The 22,553-nt window shown below is 41.0% G+C and overlaps 2 protein-coding genes across 2 annotated transcripts; both read left to right on the forward strand.

Moving 5' to 3' along the window:
* Positions 1-1,078: 1,078 nt before the first annotated feature.
* Positions 1,079-15,522, forward strand: LOC310944718 (synaptotagmin-like protein 2). The gene is made up of 19 exons (XM_083910526.1): positions 1,079-1,111; positions 3,267-3,547; positions 4,035-4,192; positions 4,974-5,085; positions 6,576-6,642; positions 6,910-6,985; positions 8,351-8,911; positions 9,741-9,815; positions 12,043-12,141; positions 12,261-12,317; positions 12,693-12,772; positions 12,861-12,965; positions 13,388-13,557; positions 13,639-13,741; positions 14,127-14,288; positions 14,388-14,484; positions 14,582-14,687; positions 14,754-14,959; positions 15,077-15,522. Exons 2-19 carry the CDS (start codon positions 3,447-3,449, stop codon positions 15,211-15,213), a joined length of 2,472 nt encoding a protein of 823 aa, XP_083766652.1. The 5' UTR covers positions 1,079-1,111; positions 3,267-3,446; the 3' UTR covers positions 15,214-15,522.
* On the forward strand, positions 9,521-11,455 carry LOC310944532 (uncharacterized protein; the record flags this gene model as incomplete). The annotated part of the gene is made up of 1 exon (XM_083910332.1): positions 9,521-11,455. The coding sequence occupies exon 1, from the start codon at positions 9,959-9,961 to the stop codon at positions 11,453-11,455; it is 1,497 nt and encodes a 498-aa protein (XP_083766458.1). The 5' UTR covers positions 9,521-9,958.
* Positions 15,523-22,553: the final 7,031 nt, after the last annotated feature.

A 22,553-nucleotide genomic window follows, 5' to 3' on the forward strand; every position in this document is an offset into this window, starting at 1 on the left:
TCCAACTCACCTGATTCAAATAAATGAGTCGTTATCAGGCTTCAGCAGAGCTCACTGACGAGCTGATCAATTGAATCAGGTGAGTTTGAGCAGGGAAATCTAAATCTAAAACATACAGGACCAGCAGTGAGAAACCCTGCGTTACATCACATATTTTTATATTCAGGATATTTAGAATAATTAAGTTGGCAAATAATGGAAGCTGCCGTTTAATTCAAGTAAAATTTCTCATGCCCACTTGAGCCAGCATGCAGTGTTAAAAGATGGAGCTCGTCTGCCACCTTGTGGGCGAAAATTCTAGCTACAGGTAAAGTAATTCTGGTCTTTTGTAACATCTTAGGGACATAAACACTGACCTTGTCAGGACCAATAGTCCTCACAGAGGCCAAAACCTAGTCCTAACTTAATTTCTGAGGAACTAGTTTTAGATTTTAATTGTTGTTAAGTTAAGTTCAAAGTTACAATTCAGCCCATTTCCTCCACCTCCATTTGGACCAGTTACTAAGTATCCGTTTGGAATACTACCTCCCCATTTGTATGATTCAAATTAGTCATTCAATCCTAAATTGTCACATTTTAGTCGTGAAATTACTTTATTTTACTATATAAGTAGATTAAAATTGTACCCTTAAGTCACTGTTCCTCGTAGGCCTGACCCCAGGTCAGGGGCATATGATGTCATCATGTCAGTCAGGGGTCACAGCAGCAGCTGACCACTCCCTCTGTTAGGAACATGTCCGTCCTGCAGAGGGCAGCACGCCTCACTGACACTGAGCTCCCCTGTATTTACATAAAATCAAACAAAATATGAACACACATTATGAAAAAAAACATAACAATTCATAATAATGAAATAAAAAATCGAAATTATGAGATTTTAAAAAAGTCATAATTATGAGATAAAAAGTCATAATGTTCATTTAGTTTGTCATGTATTTGTATCAAGAGTGGATGCTTATAACACTTTTTTCACTGTGTCCATCAGCTCCTCCAGCTGCTGCCCCCTGCTGCTGAGTGTGTGCAGCTCCTCCCTCCTGCAGCAGCAGCTGCTCAGGAATCTGCTGTTCGTGGTGTGGTTGTTGTTTCTCAGGAAGGAGCGAGCGGAGGAGAGGTGAGCTAAGTGCTTTGTAACTTTTCACTCAGATCAAAGTGTTGATAGTGTGTGTGGTTTGTTTTTTTTGTGGTGAAAAAACAAACTGAACTGTGGCTTTCTTTCTGGTTGTTCTTGTTGTGGACTGTCTGTGCAGTTTGGTTTTGAAAGCCTGTTGAAAATGAAAACAAAAAGCAGGAAACTGGAGAAAACTTGACTTTCTCATGCAAATGGACAGTGAAGTTCACTAGAGCGGTTTTACGTTGAGACTTCGCTGCTGTTGCTGCTGAAGGTGGGAGATGTTAGAATAATATGACAAACAGTAAGAGTTTACAGTTAGTTTTATTGAGGAACAATGAGGTGTTGATTTTTTTTTTCTTGTGGTTACTTGTGCATTTACTGATACCGATATTAGTCCAATACGGCCATTTTAGACCATTTGTGAACGTTTGAAGCTGTTAACGACACGTTTGTCATTTCAAAGACATAATTCTCCAACTGTGGAACAAATATTGTTCTCACAAAAAGAAGAAATCTATCGTTCTATCTACTGTTGTATCTATTGGTCTATCTATCATTATATTGTTATATCTATCCACCTATCGTTAGATCGCTCTATATATTGATCTGTCATTCTATCTATCCTTCTATAGTTCTATGGGTCTATCTACCTTTCTATTGTTCTACCCAACATTCTATATATCCTTCTATTTATTGTTCTAGCTATTGGTCGATCGTTCAATCGATTTATCGTCCGATCGATCTATCTACCTACCTACCTACCTACCTATCATTTTATTGGTCTATCAATCATTACATCATTCTATCTATGGTTCTATCTATGGTTCTATCTACCATTCTATCTATCGTTCTTTGGATCTATTGTCTATCAAGCTATCGTTTTATCCTTCTATCTGTCTGTCGATGTGGGGAAGTCTGGTGATGAAGTGATAAAGTTACAGCTTCAACACCATGAGTCTTGACACAACAACATTCTACTTTGTAAGGAACTAAAATATACTTTTCCACAGCTTTTTTCCCCCCCTCTTCCTGCTCCTTTTTGAAATGTTGCGAGGTGAAAATACAACTCTCTCCTCACTCTGGTGATGAATAAACAATTACAGCCTACGGCAGCGAAACCACAACCCATTCAAAACCAGTCACATCACCATAACTGGGTCGACCATTTTTTTTTTTTACGATGTTGCTGCCTTATACTGACAAGGAAGTATTTTTTTACCTTGACTTTTTCAAAGTTACATGTCCAGCGTGTACTGGTGGTTTGTTTTTGATGTGAATGAATGCAGCTATTGTTAGAACTTGCAGACATTCCTCCTGAAAGGTTTGTCTGTGAGTAAGAAATGAGTGTTTTGGAATTACATGTCAAGGCAAAGGACCTGTTCATGTTTTTATCAAACTGATGCAGTGGCTCGGGTGTCAGGTCAAAACTTGTTGATCTGGACTTGAGTCAGGAGGCGTCACAGTACATTTTATTGTTTTTTTATTATGTTAAGTAGTTTTGAGTATTTCAGCTGGTCTGTCTGTCACAAAACTTTGCAATTAAATGCTTTTTGCTTGTGTTATAATATAGTAATGTAATCATAATTACTACTAAGTACTGACCACATGTATACATCTACTGTAATGAATCAGTAATTACTACTAATACTCATATAATGATTATAGTTATATATAGATATATTAATAGACATATAATGATGCAAAGTACACATGTAATCATGTAATTAAATATAATCACTACTGAGTGATCCTGAAATAATGTACTACAAGTATTCATATAATGATCTATACTACTCAGAACAATTGCAAACTACTCGGTACTAATTTAATTACTCACTAACAAATTAATAATAGTCTAAATATTTAAAGTTTTAAAGGGTGGTTCTACATAGATACTACTTTTTCTAAGTACTTTTAAAGAACACTTAAAATTTAAAAAATGTAATTCCACACAAATACTGCTTTGTCTTAGTACTTTTAAAGGATACTTAAAGTTTCAAAGTGTAATCCTACACAAATACTACTTTGTCCAAGAACTTTTCACTGCAACATTTTCTAATACAGTTATTACTACTTAGTACTCATGCAATAATGCTGTAATTAACACTGAGTACTTCTGTGATAATATCATACTGATCGTATTGTTTCATCTCAGCTGAAGCCGAACATGCTCCAAACCAGCAAAGCTCCAGCCGAGTGAAGGCAGAACCTCGACATGATCACGCTACACCTGGAGGATTAGAAGAACAACAGCTTCAAGAAGAAGAAGAAGTGTATGAAGAGGCCATGATCGGCCAGTAGATTCATCAGCAGAGTCATAAGCAGAGTAGGCACCATGATTGACCTGAGCTTCCTGACGGAGGAGGAGCAGGAGAAGATCATCTCTGTGCTGAAGAGGGACACTGAGCTGAAGAAGTCTGAGGAGCTGCGCGTGCAGTGAGTACCCTCCGATTTCATAACTGATGTCTTGCTCTTCAAATTTGACCCGCTAAGAGACAGTATTGTGTAAATCTGCTGATGATAAAGTGAAATGTCCAGTGTGCATGCAGTGCAATGTCCTGCAGCCTCAGGTTTATGCGAATTGAGTAATTTTTATTCATTTATATAGTCTAAATCCCCTCAACATGTCTAATTTACACATAAAGGGCTTATTTTGAGGGAATTAAAACAACCAGGAACACATTTTATGATGAGATGAGAGATGATATCCTGTATTGTCCCATCATTGATTTCACCTGAGCTGTAACACTGAGCTGTTTCAATCAGCTCTCCCTCATGAAAGAGATTTTTTATCTCAAATAAGGGTTGAGAAACTGTTCAGAGCATGTTTCTCTGCTGCCTCACTTACCTGAAGTGCAGGTGCAGGTGAGAATGCAGCTTAGCATGTTAGCATGTGTTGGAGCTGTCTATTGTCTGCACGCAGGAAGCTCTATCAGTCTCTGAGCAACAGAGACCACCTCAGGTACCTGACTGGAGACTGGTTCTACGAGACGAAGCAGCTCCGTCATCGGGATCGCATCCATGGCTCGGACATCATCATGTCCTCCATGAGGCACGGTACACAGAAGCCTCTAACGATACGTGAGTCTGCTACATCCTGCGTTTAAGCATTCACTCCAAGCTGATCCTGGGCAGAATTCCAATCATCTCAATTCTCAATCATCTCAGCCTGCTGAACTTGCTGAACCAGGGGAGGTTTCATCCGAACACATTGATGTTAATCATAATTGTTAAATGCAGATTGTTTTAAGCCTCTCAAACCTTCATGAAAGCTGTGATCTGACTGGCACTATTATTTAAAAATACACACCAGGACCTTTAGAAATTGCAAATAATAGTCTATAGTAATAAACATTTCTGGCATTCTTAGCAGGCTTATTTTCAGACACATAAGTAGTAAGTTGTAGTATCTAAGTAGTCCTTTAAATTAAGCAAACATTCCACTCTGTCGTCATCGACACACCTGAACATTTATGGCTTTTAAAAAGACATTTTCATTCACTAAAGGCGTTCTAAATTAAGCATAATAGAGTTAAATACTGAAGAAAGTGTGACTCATTCTCAAATTCACTTCATTCACACAAACTGTTTCCAAATTCAAGGGGCGAGGGAAATTATTCCTGCTCCAAAAACCTCTGATTTCATAATAAGTTTGCTTTAATGAAAGATTTAATATGGTAATTATGCTTGGTTTGAATTATGCTCTATATTTTTGTCCATTTGTGTTAACCTTCACTCAGTAAATGACTGGATTGTGCTCGTGCTGCATGATAAATAATTGTAAATGAACAGACCTCGAGAGTGGCTTTAATCTCATCAGTCCACTGAGATACGTGTGTTTCATGTGTGTTGTGTGCCGCAGTGGAGCTCTCGCAGATCTTGCCCGAGGAGTCCAGTTTTGTTGGCAGTGAAAATAAAGAAGTGTTTGTCCCGCCTGTTCTCTGTGGACTCCTCCAGGAGAACGACACTGACAGGTGAGTACGTATACGCACAACAACAACAACAACAAAGTAAAGCCTTTTCTTTTGACCAGACGCATACTTTTCTCCTGATACTGGAGCTAAAATAATTAATGCTGCTCTGTGTTTACTTGAAGCAGGGGCGTAACAAGCAGAGTTATGCAAAGCAGGAAGTTTCCTTGAGGGCTTGAATTGTACAAACCGTAGAGCCCCTGAGATTAAAAAGTGTTCAAAACATACGAACAAATCAATATTTCGAGGTTTCAGCAGCAAAATAATGTTTGTTTATTGATATTGGGACGCTATTAAAGTGTGTGTTTTACTTATTGTTAGAGGGAAAGGCGGCCACATGGGTGTGTATGTGTGTGCGTGGGTTTTCTCCCACAGTCCAAAAACATGCAGATTTTGGGGATTAGGCAAATTGGACACTCTAACTTGACCAAAGGCGTCAGTGTGAGAGTGTATGGTTGTTTTGTTTCTATGTGTGTCTCTGTGATGGGACTGGAGACCTGTCCAGCAGAGTGCACACTGCCTTTCACCATATGTCAGCTGAGATTGGACCAAAATCAAACAGATATTTTGGTTCTGGTCTGTATTTCTGGACCGTGTTTGTGGGTCTGCAGTGGAAGGTCGTATTGATTTTGAAACAGAAAGGAGACGTGGATTTTTCTTAAACTCAGCTGTATCCACTGACACCAGCCCCAGACACGGATGAAAACAGATGTAAGCCACTTAACAGATGACTCACCTGATAGACTCTTGATAAAAAACAACATTTTCCACCCAGGAACTGCAGTTTGTGTTGCTCTGCAAACTCGCTTACGCCCAAGTCCATAGAGAAAATCCACATTTCTACATCAGTGCACAGAGAAGTCTATCCATTGCTGCCTACATCAGTAATTTCAAATGTCTTATATTGTGACTTTAAAATCCTACAGTAAGTGACACAAACTTATGAAACAAAGCAGCAGCAGCTCCAGGTTTTAAAACACAGGTTTCAGTACAAGTCCTTCAGTTTCCAGCCAGAAATGGTTATCTTACACAGTGAACAATTAGAAATTACAATTACAATAGAAAAACACTAGTATTTAAGTATTTAAAAGAATTTAAATACTATCTTTAAATAATCTTAAACCTCACACACATGCTTAGCTCAGCGTAATGTAAACACAAACATATGAAAAATCACATGCCGCACAGGACGAGGGGATTATTTCTGTGTGAATGAATGTTGCGCTCATTCCAAACGGATACTTAGTAACTGGTCCCACAGCTCTCGAAATAATCTTCTTACAGGGTCAGTGCTCACATGTTTCTGTTTTTCCACAATAATGAATATCACACACGTTCTGCACTTCTGCCTTCACTGCACTTGTGAGGACTCACAAGTGCAGTAAATTATAGCTGGACTGGAACCAGAGAACAGATGTTGTGTTACCATCAGCATACATATTTCTAATCACTTCCTAGAAAACAAATAACACACTCTTTGTTTGTGTCAACAGGTCCCAAAACCAGGACCCCTATGACTCAGAATCTGGTACATTTAAACAAGTACAGTCACCCACAAAGGTAGGATTCTGTCTTTTTTACAACTTAAAACCTGATATTTCTTGAGTTTTGTCTGTTTTTTGACCAGTAAGTATTGCCCAGTTTTGACCGATCACATGTGCACCATATCAATTTTGTATTAAAAACAGTGTAAGTAAATTTGACTGTGTCTCTATGAACATTGGCCTGTTTTACTTGCTCACAGATACATGTCACCACTTGAGTTCATGCATCAACATAATGTCACATTAAAGCGATCTTAAGAGTGTTTTTCTTGTGTCGAAGCAGAGGAAAAATCCCTTCAACAGTGAACTCGGTGCTCATCAAGCGTTAGAGGAGGATCAAACCCCAGAACAGACAGAAGGTACATTCATTTTTAATGTGTTACATATAAGCTGTGATATTTGTGTGCATACTTTTTTTCCGTTGTGGTCTAACGATATTTCGTGTGCTATATTTTGAACTGAGTGGCGTTTGTCGCAAAGGTCGTGAAACCCAAACCTATGTAAGTGTGGTTTTAGTGATGTGTTTGATATCCCGGGTGAATGGGTCCTTCAGCTTCAGCTGCTTCAAGCTTTTGCTTTTGAACAGCATGACGGCATGACCAGTGGTTGCACGGCACTGGCTTCTAATTTCTAACATTTTTTTAACATGAGGTCATTCCGTTTTTGTTTTTTTCATGTGGAGAAAGTAGCAGAAAAGTGACAAAATGAGCCAGCGACCTGGAAACCACGCTTTTCTCACAGGTTTTCAGAGTGAATGGACGTCTATAGACGACAGACTAGCCAGAGGATTACACAGAAATACATTCCTAAGCCTTAATCTGTCCTGTGTGACTCGTGGCTGCTGGATATAATTCACAGGAATGATGAAAACAATGTTTTGTGGGTGAAACGACATGACGGGAAGAAAAACACTGATCCTGCAAGACTGTTGTTAGTTAAGATGTGCACTTTTAAATACGTTGTTAAACTTGTGATTATGATGTTAAAACACAGAAATTACACGGTGTAATTGTGATGATTGTTGCCAGTGAGATGGTGTTCTTGCGGTAAAATGACGAGTTGATTTAGGCCACAAAGGAGCTGCTTCATTTTGTATTTGGAACAATAGAATAGAGGAGCCTTCACCTGGTGCCTGTGGTGTTTTTTTTTCACTCAGGAGTGCAACACAACAATAGCTCTGAGGGAAAACTACTTGTGTCAACACCAGCGTCTTGTTTCTGTTGATCCAGCAGGAGCCACTTTTGGAGATGTAAAAATGCTGAAACCACATTGAACCAAATTAAATTTAGTTTGGTTTCATGTCCACAGGTTGACGACACAAGAAAAATGTGTCATGTTTTTCTTCTTCTCGCAGATAAATTGCTCTTGTTCAGGTTTGATCTGCCATCACAACATCATCTCTCTGTGGCTGGTTTGGCCTTGAGTCATTACAAGTTTGATCCTAGCTTCCAAGGTCACTTGGAAATATTCCACACTTTGCACTGACGTGGCCAATTGTGAGGTTGCACTGACGTGGCTAATTGCCATTTTGGGGCAATTAGCCACACGTCAGTGACCGGATTAGGGAAGGAAATCATGTCATGCGAGATCCTGTATCTCTGCAAACATCACATAGACTTTTAAGAGATCAAGCACAGTAGAGGAGACCTAAAGTTTTACATCTTATTACTAAAAGGTTTTGCATTGTTGGTATAAAATAGTGTCCATTTGTTGTTTTTTTCCAGACGCTTTGCCATCATTTGACTGCTCCATTCCTTCTGCGAATAACCTTACACAAGATGCTAGTCTGGCATCCCAGAATGCATCTAAAAACAGAGCAGTCAGCACAAGCTCAAACGACTCTTTTGCTGACACAGACGGAGCAGAAGGCAGACAGACTAACTCTTCTGGCCCGCGGGGCATCCTCAAGCACCTGTCCAGTTCTAGCTCCGCAGATACTACAGTCTCTGACCTGGACTTGCAGAATCCAGTTACTGTGGATCCTTCCAATGACGCCTGGATAGACACGAAGCAGGTGAGATTCAACTCTATGGTGAGTCAGAACAGTGAGGAGTGGCAGGAAGGGAAGGAGCTGGGAGAGCACAGTTTGCTGGACAATGACTCCAGTGCTCCCTCCGAGATGGACGATAACGGTCTGAATAACTATGACCTTGAGAGTCTTGGCAAGACCAGTGCTGGAACACAAAGACCAGTACTCGACCAGAGTCGAGAAGATTCACATGAAGGTGGCAAAAACGAGGAGAAGCTGTGGGGACACAAAGCTGGACGACACCGGGTTGTTGGTGGTAAGGCTTTCAAAACAAACCAACCAATTAGTCAACGCATCTATAAATATAATAGGGTTACATGTGAATACTAACATTCTTATTCACCCTGCTTTTGCATGTACAGTACAATCATGAAGTAAAATATATACATTACTGCATGTACTGCATGAGCGTAAGACGGCAAGAAAACACATTTTGGGGCTTTACTGCACCTTACTTTTGCACTATGTGCAATATGTCACAACATTATTCATCTGTGTGATATGTTTTGTAATGCCAGGTGTTTTTCACTGCTTCATATACAGTATATATACATTACTGTGGGATGAAGTGGAACAAGTGGGGCTGTTGCCTTGTAGCAAAAAGACTCAGGGTTCGGGATACTTCTGTGTGAATTTTGCATGTTTTTAAGGTCCTCTGGTTTCCTTCCACTGTCCAAAAAAACATGCAGAGGTGAATTGGACACTCGAAATTGACTGTAGGTGTGAATAAAAGAGTTATGTTGAGCTGAGATTTGCTCCAGCGACCCTGTGGCCATAAAATTTGGAGGTTTTACGATAAGATTTTAAAGGCTCCTTCAAACAGATGGGACATTTTTATATTCTCTGATTCGTGAGCAATGAATGATCCAACCAATGGGTGGGTCTAGCAGCATTTTGAAGTTGTGAATGCAGTATTTTTATGGACTATTTCTTCAAAAATCTAATTTTGGTTGGCGTTTTTTATTCTACAAATTTGTAACCCACTTCATCTGACAGTAATACAACAAGATAAAATCAAGCTTTTTCACTTTGTTACACTGTGTTTGCTCGATTTAACCTACAACGGACAATCACTGTCTTTGCAGATGTTTCTGACCACTGGCATTCGAAGCGCCGAAGCCCCGCAGGTTCCAGCCTTGTTGCTGCTGAGCAGGATCCAGGTAAGCTTGTTCACCAGAAGACAGAGTCTGAAGAGGACTGTCACTCTCAGGCTAAGGCCAAAGAGGGGCCGACCCCACACGACAGTCATCGACAAAACCTTCCCGGACAAAGCGCTGACGTTTCTCTAGAGGCTAGGTCAGATATGAAGCAGTCCGCGGTTTCGCCACGGCTTAGACAAAGACTGCTTGGAATTTTTAGAAGACATAAAGAGAAAAGCGCTGAGGTGCAGAGTCCACAGAGAGAAGAGGCGAAGACACAGGAGGAAAAACCAAGAAATGCACAGATTCTCTCCCCAGGTGCTGCAGAAGGGCACAGAAGTGTAAAACATGAATCTAAAGAGGTCAGAACACTAGCACTAGCTGCACTCCAGAACACCACATTTAAAGAAACAGTGGCCACAGTAGATGCAGATACTTGGCAGGATGTAACAGAAGACAAAGCTGTTTGGGTTCCAGAGAAACTATCCAACCTGAGAGCTTTCTGGGAGACGGCAAACACTAGTCCCAGAATCATGTTTTCCAGAAAGGAGACAAATGAAGAAGACATCTCAGGAGCCTCACATGGTCTTCAGACGTTTGTGGAGAGCTTAAACGAAGAGATGTCACCACAAACTGAATTTAAACTTTTAGTAGATGTCTCAAAAGAAGATGGCACATACAGAGCTAATCCAGTTCTTATATATGAAGAGACAGACGACTCTTTAACAGTGTTAGAGTCTGAAGCCTTTGATGCCCAGAGGAAGCTGGAGGGCTCTCGTTCCAGTCCTTCAGAGGAAACACCAGCCAAGATCAGTGAGCTTAGGCATTTCTGGGAAAAAGAAACCACTGGCCCTCGAGTAATCCCTGCAAGATTCAAGGAAGACAACAGAGTTGTTTCGCCCCAGCCTGACCGTAGAACATCCACAGACAACAGAGAAAATTCTGACAAGTTTCTAAAATCACTGAATGTGACAGACAAAGGTTTTGTCATTCAGAGTCCAGAGAGGACACGGACGATGAACTCTGGAGGTGCTGGTGAAGTCGAGGCTGATGCAAAGCCTCAACGACGCCCCCTCAGCCCGAGTAAATCAAAAAACCACGACGATGACGCCCGAATGAGTCCGTCTAAGACCTGCCACCCGAGGGTCCTGCCTACAGAGTCTTCCAGTCCTAAGAGATCCAGGCTGGATGGTTCTCCCTTGAAAACCTTTTCAATCAACATCGACCCTCAACATAATTTGGTCGAAGAGCAGCAAGAGAAGCCAAGACAGATGAGGAGTCCCTCACGTGGAGCAAAGCATCCAGAGGACTGTGACCATTTGCACACACCCTCGACTTCACCAAAATCCAAACAAGCTTCAGAGAAGAGAGTTGGGAGCTTGACACGCCTCGCCAGGTCTTTCATCCCTCAGGATTATCAGCACTACCTCGGGCCACAGGAGAAGGAGTATGTGCCTCCTTTTCACCAAGAGAAAAGTGCAGAAAATGACCTTAGAGACTATGTGGACCAGAGTCCTTTAATCAGTTCTTGGACTGTGCAAAAGAAAGATGTGAACTCCGGCCAAGAAACAGCAACAACCAGGGCCCGGTCCCTGTCTCGGGCAAGTTCAAGCAGTGAGCTTTTGAATTCTCTCTCTTGCTCTCCTCAATATCACGATTGATCGATCAATGGAAACTGACCGTCACGTTTCTTTCTTTAAGAGAAATCACACGAGGTTAACACATTAACATCACAGTGAGTCTGATTTGACTTTCGCTTGCCACGAAATCCTGAAATTCAAAATGTGTGTGTGTGTTCGTACCAATCTGCTGTGATTTGATTCTCCTCTAAACTTGATTTCTCTCAGCGTGTTTTGTTTTACATTGATTTTATGGGTTTAAAACCTGGATCAGATCGTAATCTCAGATTTTGATACCCGGAATACTCCAGTGGAAGATGCTATATTCTAAGAAATCTACAATTCCATTAATTCTAAGTTGTTTTTGATAACAAGGACTTGGATGAATGAGAATCATCAAAGTCACATCTTATCCAGGTTTTAAACGTGTCACAGTAGCTGAGATGGTGAGAAGTCAAGGACGTATACGTCACATAATCAGAATCCTGACTGCAGTGCTGATTATGAGTTATAAAATTAACCATGATTTCTATATTGCATGGTAGCTGTAGGTGGTTGCTTAGTGAATCAACTCGGTGTCTATGTTGAGTCTGCTTTCCCAGAGCTGAGCTGTGTTTCGTTTGTGGCAGGTTACGATGACAGTCCGAACTCCATCATGGCCGCTCTGAAGAGAATATCCACAAGGATGAGGGCGTCCAGAAGTCTGGAAGACCTCACTTCACAACCAAGTAACACAACTCTTTGCAGAACCTGGGTGACTTTTATACAGTTAAAGCTGTAGTGTGTAACTTTTAAATGTAAACAAACAATGTCATTTTGTCATTAGCGCTGTCTCGTTGTCTCTCAGGTGAAGCGAGGTCCAAATATGGCTCAGGAGAGCAAATGAATCGAAGTGTGGATGATGGTAAATATGTAGCCCGCTCTTATTCACTATGCAGAATAATTGGATGTGTGAATTCAGTTGTGTTATTTTGCCATGTAGACCATTTTGAATAATAGAAGAATAGAATAATGGTGAGTGATTTTAACGTGTTGAAAAACCAGGAAGATTCTCTTTCCGTTTTGTATCTCACAATTCCCACAACCCAAATCTAAAGTTTATTGAGTCACTTACTTCTTATCAAAATAACTATACACTATCAATGATTCCTGTAAATATGAAACTTGTTAGCTTTGGCAAAACCCTACACTTTTACACATGTACAGTGTAAATACTGACACCTGCTGGTCAAACATGGAACCACAACAGCCTGTTGCCAAAGTTCTATTTTTCTTCCAGTGTCCTCGCTTTCACCGTCCGCCTCCTACTCGAAGCAGCTGAAAGCCAGCGTGTCGGTGCCCATTCTCCAGCAGGATGAGGTAAATCACCTTTGACCCCCACACCCTAAGTGATTTTTGTCTTTTTTTTTTAACTTAATCTTAGAGTCTTTTCTGCTTTTTTCATCAGACGGACAGTGACGGCACCTTCGACGCAACCTTGTCCCGGAGAAGAAACACAGGCAGCTCCACGTCTAACATAAGTCTGTCCTCGGGAATGGCGTCCATGTCGTCTGTATGTCAACATCATTTAGTGAATGCTTATGATATAAAGCAAATACAATGTATATGTAGGATGCAGAGGAGTTTTAGGGAAATTCTGGGGAATTGGCCCCAGATTTTGGTGGTGATCCTGACTCGGATCTGGAATTTTTAACTTTGTGAGACAGGGGAGTTGGAGTTGCCTTGGTGGAAGTTTATGCTCTCTGAGTGCTTTCTCTTTTTCCTTCAGTGTTACATAAACTTACTTTTATCTTGCCCTATCGCCTGCTCTTTCTCTGGACTTACAAAGCTTTTGGCAGCAAGCTTTAGACATGAGGGGATAATAGAATTAAAGGCTCATGTACAGTATGTATCCTGTATGTTATACATGTCATATATATATATATATACAAATGAGATTAAATGGTGAGAGTTTTTTTTTTTGTCTCTGAGCAGGTGAGCGGCAGCATAAGCAGTATTTTCCACGCAGACTACGGTAACGTTGAGGTCCAGGGAAACATCCAGTTTGCCATGAACTACATCCAGAAACTGGGAGAGTTTCACATCTTTGTGGTGCACTGCAGGGACCTGGCTGTGGCCGACACCAAGAAGCAACGCTCTGACCCGTGCGTAACAGCTGGAAAGACACGGGATAAATTATATGTTGTGTGTAATATTTGTGATTTTATTTACCTTTTCTTTTACAGTTATGTAAAATGTTATCTCCTCCCTGACAAAACAAAGTTGGGGAAGAGAAAAACCACGGTAAAAAAGAAGACTTTGAACCCCAACTACAATGAAATTCTACGGGTAAGATACATATTATTTTTGGCTTGACCTTTATTATAAATACAATAAAACCTGGTTAAAAGAACTATTCATAAAAAAACTGATTTTGTGACCTTGATGGTCAGTTTCCTATCAGGGGTGATTATGGGGGTCAAGGTAAAAGATACTTTATTTATACACACGTAGATTTGAAACATAGAAAACTGTAATAAATATGTAGAAATATGTAAATATGTGTACAAGATACTATAATATCTCCATAGTTCAGGTCCTGTTTTTCCTATAATTAACAAGCTAAAACAACCCATCTTTAGTTTCAGCTTCAGTTAAACTTAACTTGACTTACACTTTCACTGCTCTCTGAGGCACTTTTTTTTGCTCCTTTTCCCCTCTCCTCTCTTCACAGTTCAAAATCTTCAAGGAGTTGTTAAGGACTCACAATTTAAACGTCTCGGTTTGGCACAACGACGTCTTTGGGCGGAATAATTTCCTGGGCGAGGTGGACCTGGATTTGTCCGAGTGGGACTTCAGCAACACGCAGATCAATGAGTACACGTTAAAAGCCAGGGTAAATGCTTAATTTCTGTGCTTAGAGTGTGTGTATGTGTATGTGTGTGTGTGTGTGTGTGATTTTTACTGTATTTACCATGACATTTGCTCACCTCAGGTGTCGGCACAAACCCCAGCAGTGTCTCCTTCACGTCACATGGACGGCAGAGGACAGATGAGAGTGGCCCTCAGGTTCCTGCCTCAGACGTCACACAGTGAGCTCATCGTGCTTCATTTTCTATCGCTTATTTAATTTAAATCATTATTATTATTATTATGAGTTATTGTGGGCTGTGTCGACTGACTCCACAGGCAGCAGGACATCGAGGATGGAGACCGGCGAGGTGCAGATTTGGGTGAAGGACTGCAAGAGTCTCCCCTCAGTCCGAGGAGTGATTATCGACCCGTTTGTGAAATGGTAAGACGTGCACGTCGTCAGCCGACTTTAGCTCTCCACAAGCTAAAAGTGTTAAATCCTCCCCAGCACCGTGCTGCCCGACACGAGCAGGAAAAGCCGACAGAAGACGCGGGTGGTGAAGAGGACGGCGAACCCCATGTTCAACCACACCATGGTGTACGACGGCTTCCGAGTGGAGGACCTCAGGGAGGCGTGCGTGGAAATCACTGTGTGGGATCACGACCGACTCAACAGCCACTTCATCGGCGGCCTGCGGCTCGGTCTCGGCACAGGTGAGACTCGTAACTCTTAAAAAAAGCCATTTTAAGGGGGTGACAGAATGTCCTCACACACAATCAGAGACACAGAGAGTTTGAAAATAAACTCCTGTGTTTTTCCCCCCCATACAGGGAAGAGTTATGGGGTGGAAGTTCTTTGGATGGACTCGACGACAGCTGAGGCTCATTTATGGAAGAGGATGTTAGAGTCAGACAGTGAATGGGTGGAGGATGTTCTGCCTCTGAGAATGTTTCTGATGGCCAAGTGAGAGAGTGTGTGCGTGTGTGCGAGTGTGTGAGGAGCTTCACTGTGAGTGGAAGCAGCAGCCTTAATACTGAGCACTGTGTAATGCGTCTGTACAACTATTGATTTCACTGTATGACAAATAATGACGACACCTTAGTTGTTGTAGTGCAAACCCACTTGTTAAATTTGTTCCATTTTAAAGAAATTACACACAATAGGGAAGAGGACACACAATCTTAGGTTATAGAACACGCTGTTTTGATCTAAAGATAATTTAGTGTATATGAGCACTTGTGATTTGTATATAGTCCTGTCCTTCTGTGTGATCACTGCGTCCAGCATTTATATCTCAAATAAATGGAATATTAAAGCTGTCATTTAAATGTATGAACTGTATGATTAATATAGTTTATTATGAGTGTTTTCCCATGACCAAAAAACTCAGTGAGATTATACAAGATATATTTCTGTGAAATTAAAATTGCGACACGCCCCTATTGTGCTACAAATTTTAATTTAAATAGAAGATAGAAATAAAGGTAAATAAAATATAAAATTAAAAGCACTTTAGTGTAAGTCAGTGTGTGTGACAACACACCTGATTCAAATGAGCAGCTCGTTATCAGTCTCTGCTCTAACGAGCTGTTCATTAGAGTCAGGTGTGTTGGAGCAGGGAAACTGTGATATGTGACCAGGAGTCGGCTTTATGTGGACTACATTTAAATGCTGCTCGTGAAAAATATCTGTTTATTCTTACTTTAGAGCGATTCAGCCGCTGCAAATCAAACCCTCGTGTTAGAATGACGCTAAAGGAGAAAGTTTAGTTCGAGTTGTGCTTCGTCTGCAAATGAAAAACACCCAGTTTTAGCCACAAACATCGGAAAGCGTGTGGAAACGGTGAGTCCTTTGTTCCCTAACCTCATTTATTTGCACTTTATTTCACGGTTCAATTTGTAAACCACTTACTCTCTACGATGGCCTGGAAGGGCAAACCATTATTACAACTCTTGAGACAAAAAACAAATGTACTCTTTGTCTTTTTTTACTACTTCTTCTATCAAACATTTTTAATGTCATTCCACAAGCTTAGTATTGGCAGTTTGTGTGTTTTTTGACATAATATTTAACATACAAACATTTGGTATGTTCGCTTTACATATGGACTCTGGCTTTTGTAAATTTGTCTCAAAGCCTTGTAAAAGTGTTTCACATTTTGTCATATTTTTTGTACTTCCAGGCCACCGTAACTCTCCCATACCAAAGCCCATTGTGAAAATAAGTCATTTTATATCTCAGCAAACAGGAATTGTTGGTGCCCTGCTGCCTTTTATCACTAAGTTGGTTAAACAAACTTAAATTTAATTGATTTTTGGTTCAAAGTAGAGCCCTAAGTGACACAGACTCAACTTTTCTGATGGAAAAAGGCCGTTTAACACATTTTATTAGGTTATGCTTTTGGTAAATCACAGAAGAGTTTAAAAAAATAAATGAAATTCTGGCTCCTGATTGGATAAAGTGCTGTTAAAGTTTTGTCACAGGGCTTCCTGTCAGACTATACTGAGCTCACTGTGTTTTGGATGCATATAGTTCTAAGGCTTATGTTAATTATTTTAAACTGTATTCATCAGTCTGTCACCACACACACTAAGCATAAACAGTCATTTTCATATTTCCCACATTACATTCAATGCAGCAGCATCCCTCCTCACCTCTCACCTTCGCACAGGTCTGCTCCTCCCTCATTGGCTGATGTGTCCGGATGCGACATGCGATCCCGCTCTGTGATTGGCTAACACGGCCCGTCAGTTGAGACTGAATCCAGCTAACCAGCTCGCAGCCTCTGCGTTGCTAAGGTAAGTTTAACAGCTGCGTCAATTTCACCACATTTGACTTGGTGGCCAAGGGAAACGAGCTTTCAAAATAAGAGCATGGACTCTGAACCTGTGCTTCCAACAAGATGACGTTATTTATTTAAAACGGACAAAATGCAAATAACCTGGGGACCTACGGAGTGTCCAGTTTGTTCAGTAGCGAGACGGTCAAGTGAATAAAAGCCCAATTTTTGGTGAAAATGTCCTATTTACAATGATTTCATAGAATTTCAAAATAAAATGGTTCACAATAAAATTTGATGCAAAATGAATCTATAAATACAAAAAAATCCAGAAATTAATCTTGGTATTATGTGATGTGCCACATGTGAGTTTCAGACCTGACAACTACATAAACCAGTATGAGACCTTTTACTTACTAAAAATAATAAATAATTCAAATTTGTATTTATTTAATGACTAGGCCTATTTGTGTTTGTAATATCTACATTATTTTGGTTTATTAGTTTTGCAATTCAATTGGTTATCTTTATTTCTAGTTTCTTTGATTTTGAATCCTTAAACTGATTTCTGTATTCTTATCTGCTTTTGCAGCTGTGGTGACTTACGTTTTCTCTCTGGGATTAATAAAATATTCTCATTCTGTTTGTTCATTTCTCACGTACATGTGGTGTTGTTCTTAAAGTGTTTTATAAATAAAGTTGGAGTGAGTCTTATTTTGACGGGTGTAAACGGAAGTGCCGGGGCTCGTCGTGTCCAGCTTGTTGGCGGCGCTTCAAACTGTTGGTGAGGCCGTCAGTTCATTTATGGCTAACGCTACAGCGCAGCAGCGGCAGCAGAAGAGGATCCAGCAGCGGCACCTGGCGAGACGGTAAAGAAGATGTGGCAGCCCGTGGACAGAGCTCTGGTGTCGGGTGACGTTTCCTGCGATAGCGCTCTCACCTCCGCGCGGAACACCATGAACATCCATGGAGTCGTTTGAGAGCCATGCGTTTTCTCCCACAGTTGGCAGCAGCAGCAGGCAGGTATTTGTCAGCCTACAGCCAAGGTAGGAGGCGGCGTCGCACTGGGCGGGTGGGGGGGAAGAAGGAGGAGGCATCGTTAAACTTGGCAGCACCGGTGTTGCTGGTGTCGCGCGGACAAGTCTGGACAGCTACACGCGTGTTTATATTCCCTTTTTCTACGTGTGCGTGAAATATTTACATCAACACGCAGCGTTATAAAAGGGGGCCTTTGAATTTCCGCTATACACACATTCCTCCATCACTTCCAACTTCCACTCAAACTCTGACGAGACTGTCTGTGACATGTTTTGATAACGTTTATTAAATCGTGAAGAGGAAAATGGACAGTTATCTTTTTAAAAACTGTGTCATGTAACGTTAGAAACTTTGTGTGAGGTGATGTGGAGCTTCTCAGACAGAGGACCAGCCCAGGATAGTCTTTCCACACCAGCCGTTTGTCACTGTGGACGGAACACGGAGCATTAACGCACACAACACTCGGACTCGTGAGGACCGGAAACGGGGCTCTGCGTCCGTCCGTCCGTCCGTCCAGCTGTGTTTGGACCAGCACCGGGTCAATCATGACGAGGCACTTCCGTGGTCTGGCATCATCTCTGCAGCCGGTGGACGTGTTTGTGAAGTGGACCACGCTCATCCTCATGTGCACTTTGGGTTAAACTCACCTGAGAATCCCTTGGATTACAGTTGGTAATCTGGGACACAGACAAACCACACACACACACTCACAGCCTGCCACCCCCCCCCCCCCCTCTCCGTTTGTTTTCTGTTTTCGCTGAGAAATAACTTTTTTTTGGCCATGCACTGACTGAGAAGTCATCTGGAAGCCTTAGCGGGAGTCAAATGTTTGCTGAGTCAGCCATGCCTATCTCAAAAAAAGGTGAGTCACTGTTCAGAGCCACGTGGGGTGTTTGTTTTCACCCCCTGCAGGTGTCACCTGATCCTGTGAAAACACTGAGTTAACATGCAAATCGCTGCGCCCTCATAAAGCTGCACACACTGCACATTTCAACTGTGTGTTTCATAATTCACCATTGTTTTATGTAGAGCTCTTTCGTCATCTTTTTATGCATACATTTGTATCCATATATCTTATAGTATTTATTTTAACCCTTTAATAAAGGGATGTCAAACGTAAGGCCCATCTGCCCACCAGAGAGTCCAATACGGCCTGCTGGATGAAAAAATCCTTGTGAAAATTGGACATTATTAAACTCTAATTATAATGTGAAATACTATTTTTCTACTCCAGATACATAACATTGAGCTGACGCTTTCATCCAAAGCAACATACAAGGGAATTGAGAGTACAATGTGCCAGTGGTCGAGTTCACTGCACAGGGGGTACCAGTCTCAACCCCTGAGCTAGACCACCGCAGATATCTATTGTTAAATTTGTTTTGTCTTTTGTTGATCTACTGTGATTTGCTGTGATTTACTGTGTCAGTGGTAATTTGGTTAAATAACTGTAAGAATATGACGTGTCTCAGTATCAAGGAACTGGTATAGCTCAGTGGTATAGTCCACAGACCTTGGTGTGGAGGGCTGGGGTTCAGATCCTGGTCAGGTCAGCTAATACCCACTGTGGGGCCTGCTCCAAACCTTAGTAGACAATCAGCAGGCAGCATCCTAGGATGCGTATTTTGATTTTGATGTTCATTTCTGTTTGCTCCATAAAGTGTTGCTTGAAAATATTGACACAAATCTAATTCCATAGACCTGTAAAAGGCAGTGTTCCTCCCAACTTCCTGACTCTACCTTACCTGCACAAAGCCCCGACCTCAACCCTTCCAGCTCCATGAGTAAACTTTACTGATGCTTTTGTGTCTGCACAGAGCAAACCCCTGCAGCCAGGTTTGCAGAATCTCACATAAACCTCACTGCAACAATGGGTTCAACCTCCTGCTGTCCAAACTCATGCAAATTGGTGTTTTGAAAGAATAAATCTTATTGTATGACGAAAACCAACTAACGCCTGTTATAACGCCCCCTTGTGTACAGACACTGCTCGAGCCTTGGGGCTTTTGGAGGAGTACTGCACTAAACTGAGGAAGCCAGAGGAGCAGCAGCTCAAAACTGCCATTCAGAGAGTGATGGGCGTTTTCAAAAGCAACCTGTTTGAAGCTCTTCTGGGTAAGTCTGTGCACCTTTTTTTGTTTTTAGACAAAACTGTAGTGATGAATGGGAGGAGACAGAGAGTCCTGCACCACGTCAGTCGTCTCTGATTACCCTGACTCATTCATCAAAATAAAAGCGCTATCAGAGCAGTCTATGACATCAATCTATGTAAAGATAGATATAAGAGTTGTATATTTTGTATTTTCAGAAATAACTGGGGTTTTCTGCTCGTAAAGAAGTTAAAATAACACAATTGAAAGGAGCAGAAATCTATTTTTAATTATCAACTGAACAGACAGACCAGAATTACACCTGAATTGCCGGTTGAGCCTCGACTGTATTGTTTTTTTTTTGTCTGTGCTGTTTTATTCATGCGATGATGGACGCACAGCACTCGCTTGCATAAAATGTGCTTCATAAATAAATTTTGACGTGACCTGACTTGACGTTGAATAATTTCTAAATAAAGCACCTTCCTATTTTTTTTTCCTTCCCCCCCCTGCATCACATGCATGGTCGGAATCATTCCCCTCTGCCATGATGTCCGTGTGCGAGCTTTGGCTGGCCCTGCTTTCTTTTTAAGGGATCAGTGAAATCCCCTCAAATATCATTAAATTAATACTGTGCTTAACCTCTAAACTTTAAACCTCCACTATATCTGCTGTAAACTAATCCTGATCAGTGAGACATACACAAACGGTCGTGTAAGTAATCACCGCACAGTAGTGGAACTACGACGTTAAAGTAAGTTACAGTGGCGTCAGATTCTGATTGTTAAACTTCCGTTTATAAGGAGTGAGTTTATTTATTTTTCAGTAACACATAGAAACACCTACATTTCTGCTTGTGGTGGAAATACACAATCCTTTGCAGAAGAAAAACTACCATGTTGTTGTTTTTTTAAGTGATGTGTTACTTAACCTTTCACACCTAAGCCTCAAAATAGCCATAAAAGGGCCAGAAAATGTCCTGTGAGTAAGTGCTTTTGCCCATTTTTTGCAGAATATCTGGCACTTATTTACAATTTACTGCATCTTAAAATAGTGTATTAATGATTTAAAATGAAGAAAAACACTGTAGTTATACACAAACACCAGATTTTACATGTTCAATTTGAAATATGGTCAGTATAACACACGCACTCCCTGCTTCAGTGCGAGGAAAATTACCGTAATAACCACACGTTGGCTTTGACGTGCAACTTCTCTGCTTTCAGAAACCGCAGGAAGTTATGGATAGCACAAAATGTCGCGAAATTGCGGTGATGCAACATGATGCAACGTGTCATCTGCGACACGGTCGGTGTTAAAGGGTTAAAGGTGCCATGTGTAAGAATGTGTACCGAGGTCTTTTAGGTTTAGTTTTTGACGTAACTTGCAACCCGTGGTTGCTCAGCAGCTGAGACTCTACTGAGTGCAATGATTGGTAGACGGTGGTAGGTGGCGCCACATGCCAATACATGATTTCAAAACATAAACATGATTTACAGTTTGCAAAATATTTTTTTTAATGCAAATATTTTGGCTGTACTGTTGTTGTTGATGAGTTCAGTTTGTTATATGAACATTATTCATGAGTCTCTGTGACAAATTAGGAGGATTTTATGGCCAGTTGCACTAGATTTATTACATTATGCACCTTTAAGTAAAAACTTGTTTCTTGTTGCTGTTGTTAGGATTACTTGGAAAAGTACTGAGATTATATTTATTAGATTTTGTGGATGAGTGATGCATAAAGGAACCACTCAATTTGGACGATGAAAGTTACAGCCAGGCGTTCTTCTTCTTTTCTCCTCTCTGTTTGTGTCTTTGTCGACATACTTCTGTTAATTCACTTTGTTGGATCAGTCTTCAGGAGTCCCGCTCACATTTTAGACCATGACAACTTTCCCTGTTTTCACATTAGTGCTGCTGTTGTGTTACAAGCCTGACTTTAGAGTGTACTGGAAGTGCAGTGGTCAGGCTGTGTTGACCTCATGATCTCCCCACTGCTTAAAAGCCCTGACCATTTCCTCTGAAAGGGGTTTTGACACTGATGTCCAAACCAAGTATACAAGTTGTAGTTGGCTTTAAGAGGATATAACACTTATTATTTCTGATATTTTCCCATATTCTCGGGAATAGTTTTTATGGCATGTTGTCTGCGTTGCTTCCTCTTCCTGCCCCGTTTCGTTATTTTAAAGTAGCATAATAGTTCAAAGTCACTATTTTCTCATGTGCCATCATGTGGACAAACTCCCATTAGGTCTAGATTTTCTTTTTTAATGTGTGGATTACATTGTAATGTCTAATCTTTCAGTACGGCTCGAATGCTTGCGTAACGTCCTCCTGTAGCAGATGTTCACTCTTGTATCTTGCACTCTGATGCTGTGCATAAAAAATGTACTTCCA

The sequence above is a fragment of the Microchirus variegatus genome (genome assembly GCF_963457635.1).
Source record: "Microchirus variegatus genome assembly, chromosome: 2".
Lineage (NCBI taxonomy): Eukaryota > Metazoa > Chordata > Actinopteri > Pleuronectiformes > Soleidae > Microchirus > Microchirus variegatus.

Bases quoted from the DNA above. Each gene is read 5' to 3' on its own strand.
- LOC310944718 (XM_083910526.1), top strand. From the start codon at position 3,447: ATGATTGACCTGAGCTTCCTGACGGAGGAGGAGCAGGAGAAGATCATC. The intron at 6,643-6,909 runs GTAGGATTCTGT...GTGTCGAAGCAG, and splicing joins AAGTACAGTCACCCACAAAG to AGGAAAAATCCCTTCAACAG. The intron at 13,558-13,638 runs GTGCGTAACAGC...TTTCTTTTACAG, and splicing joins AAGAAGCAACGCTCTGACCC to TTATGTAAAATGTTATCTCC.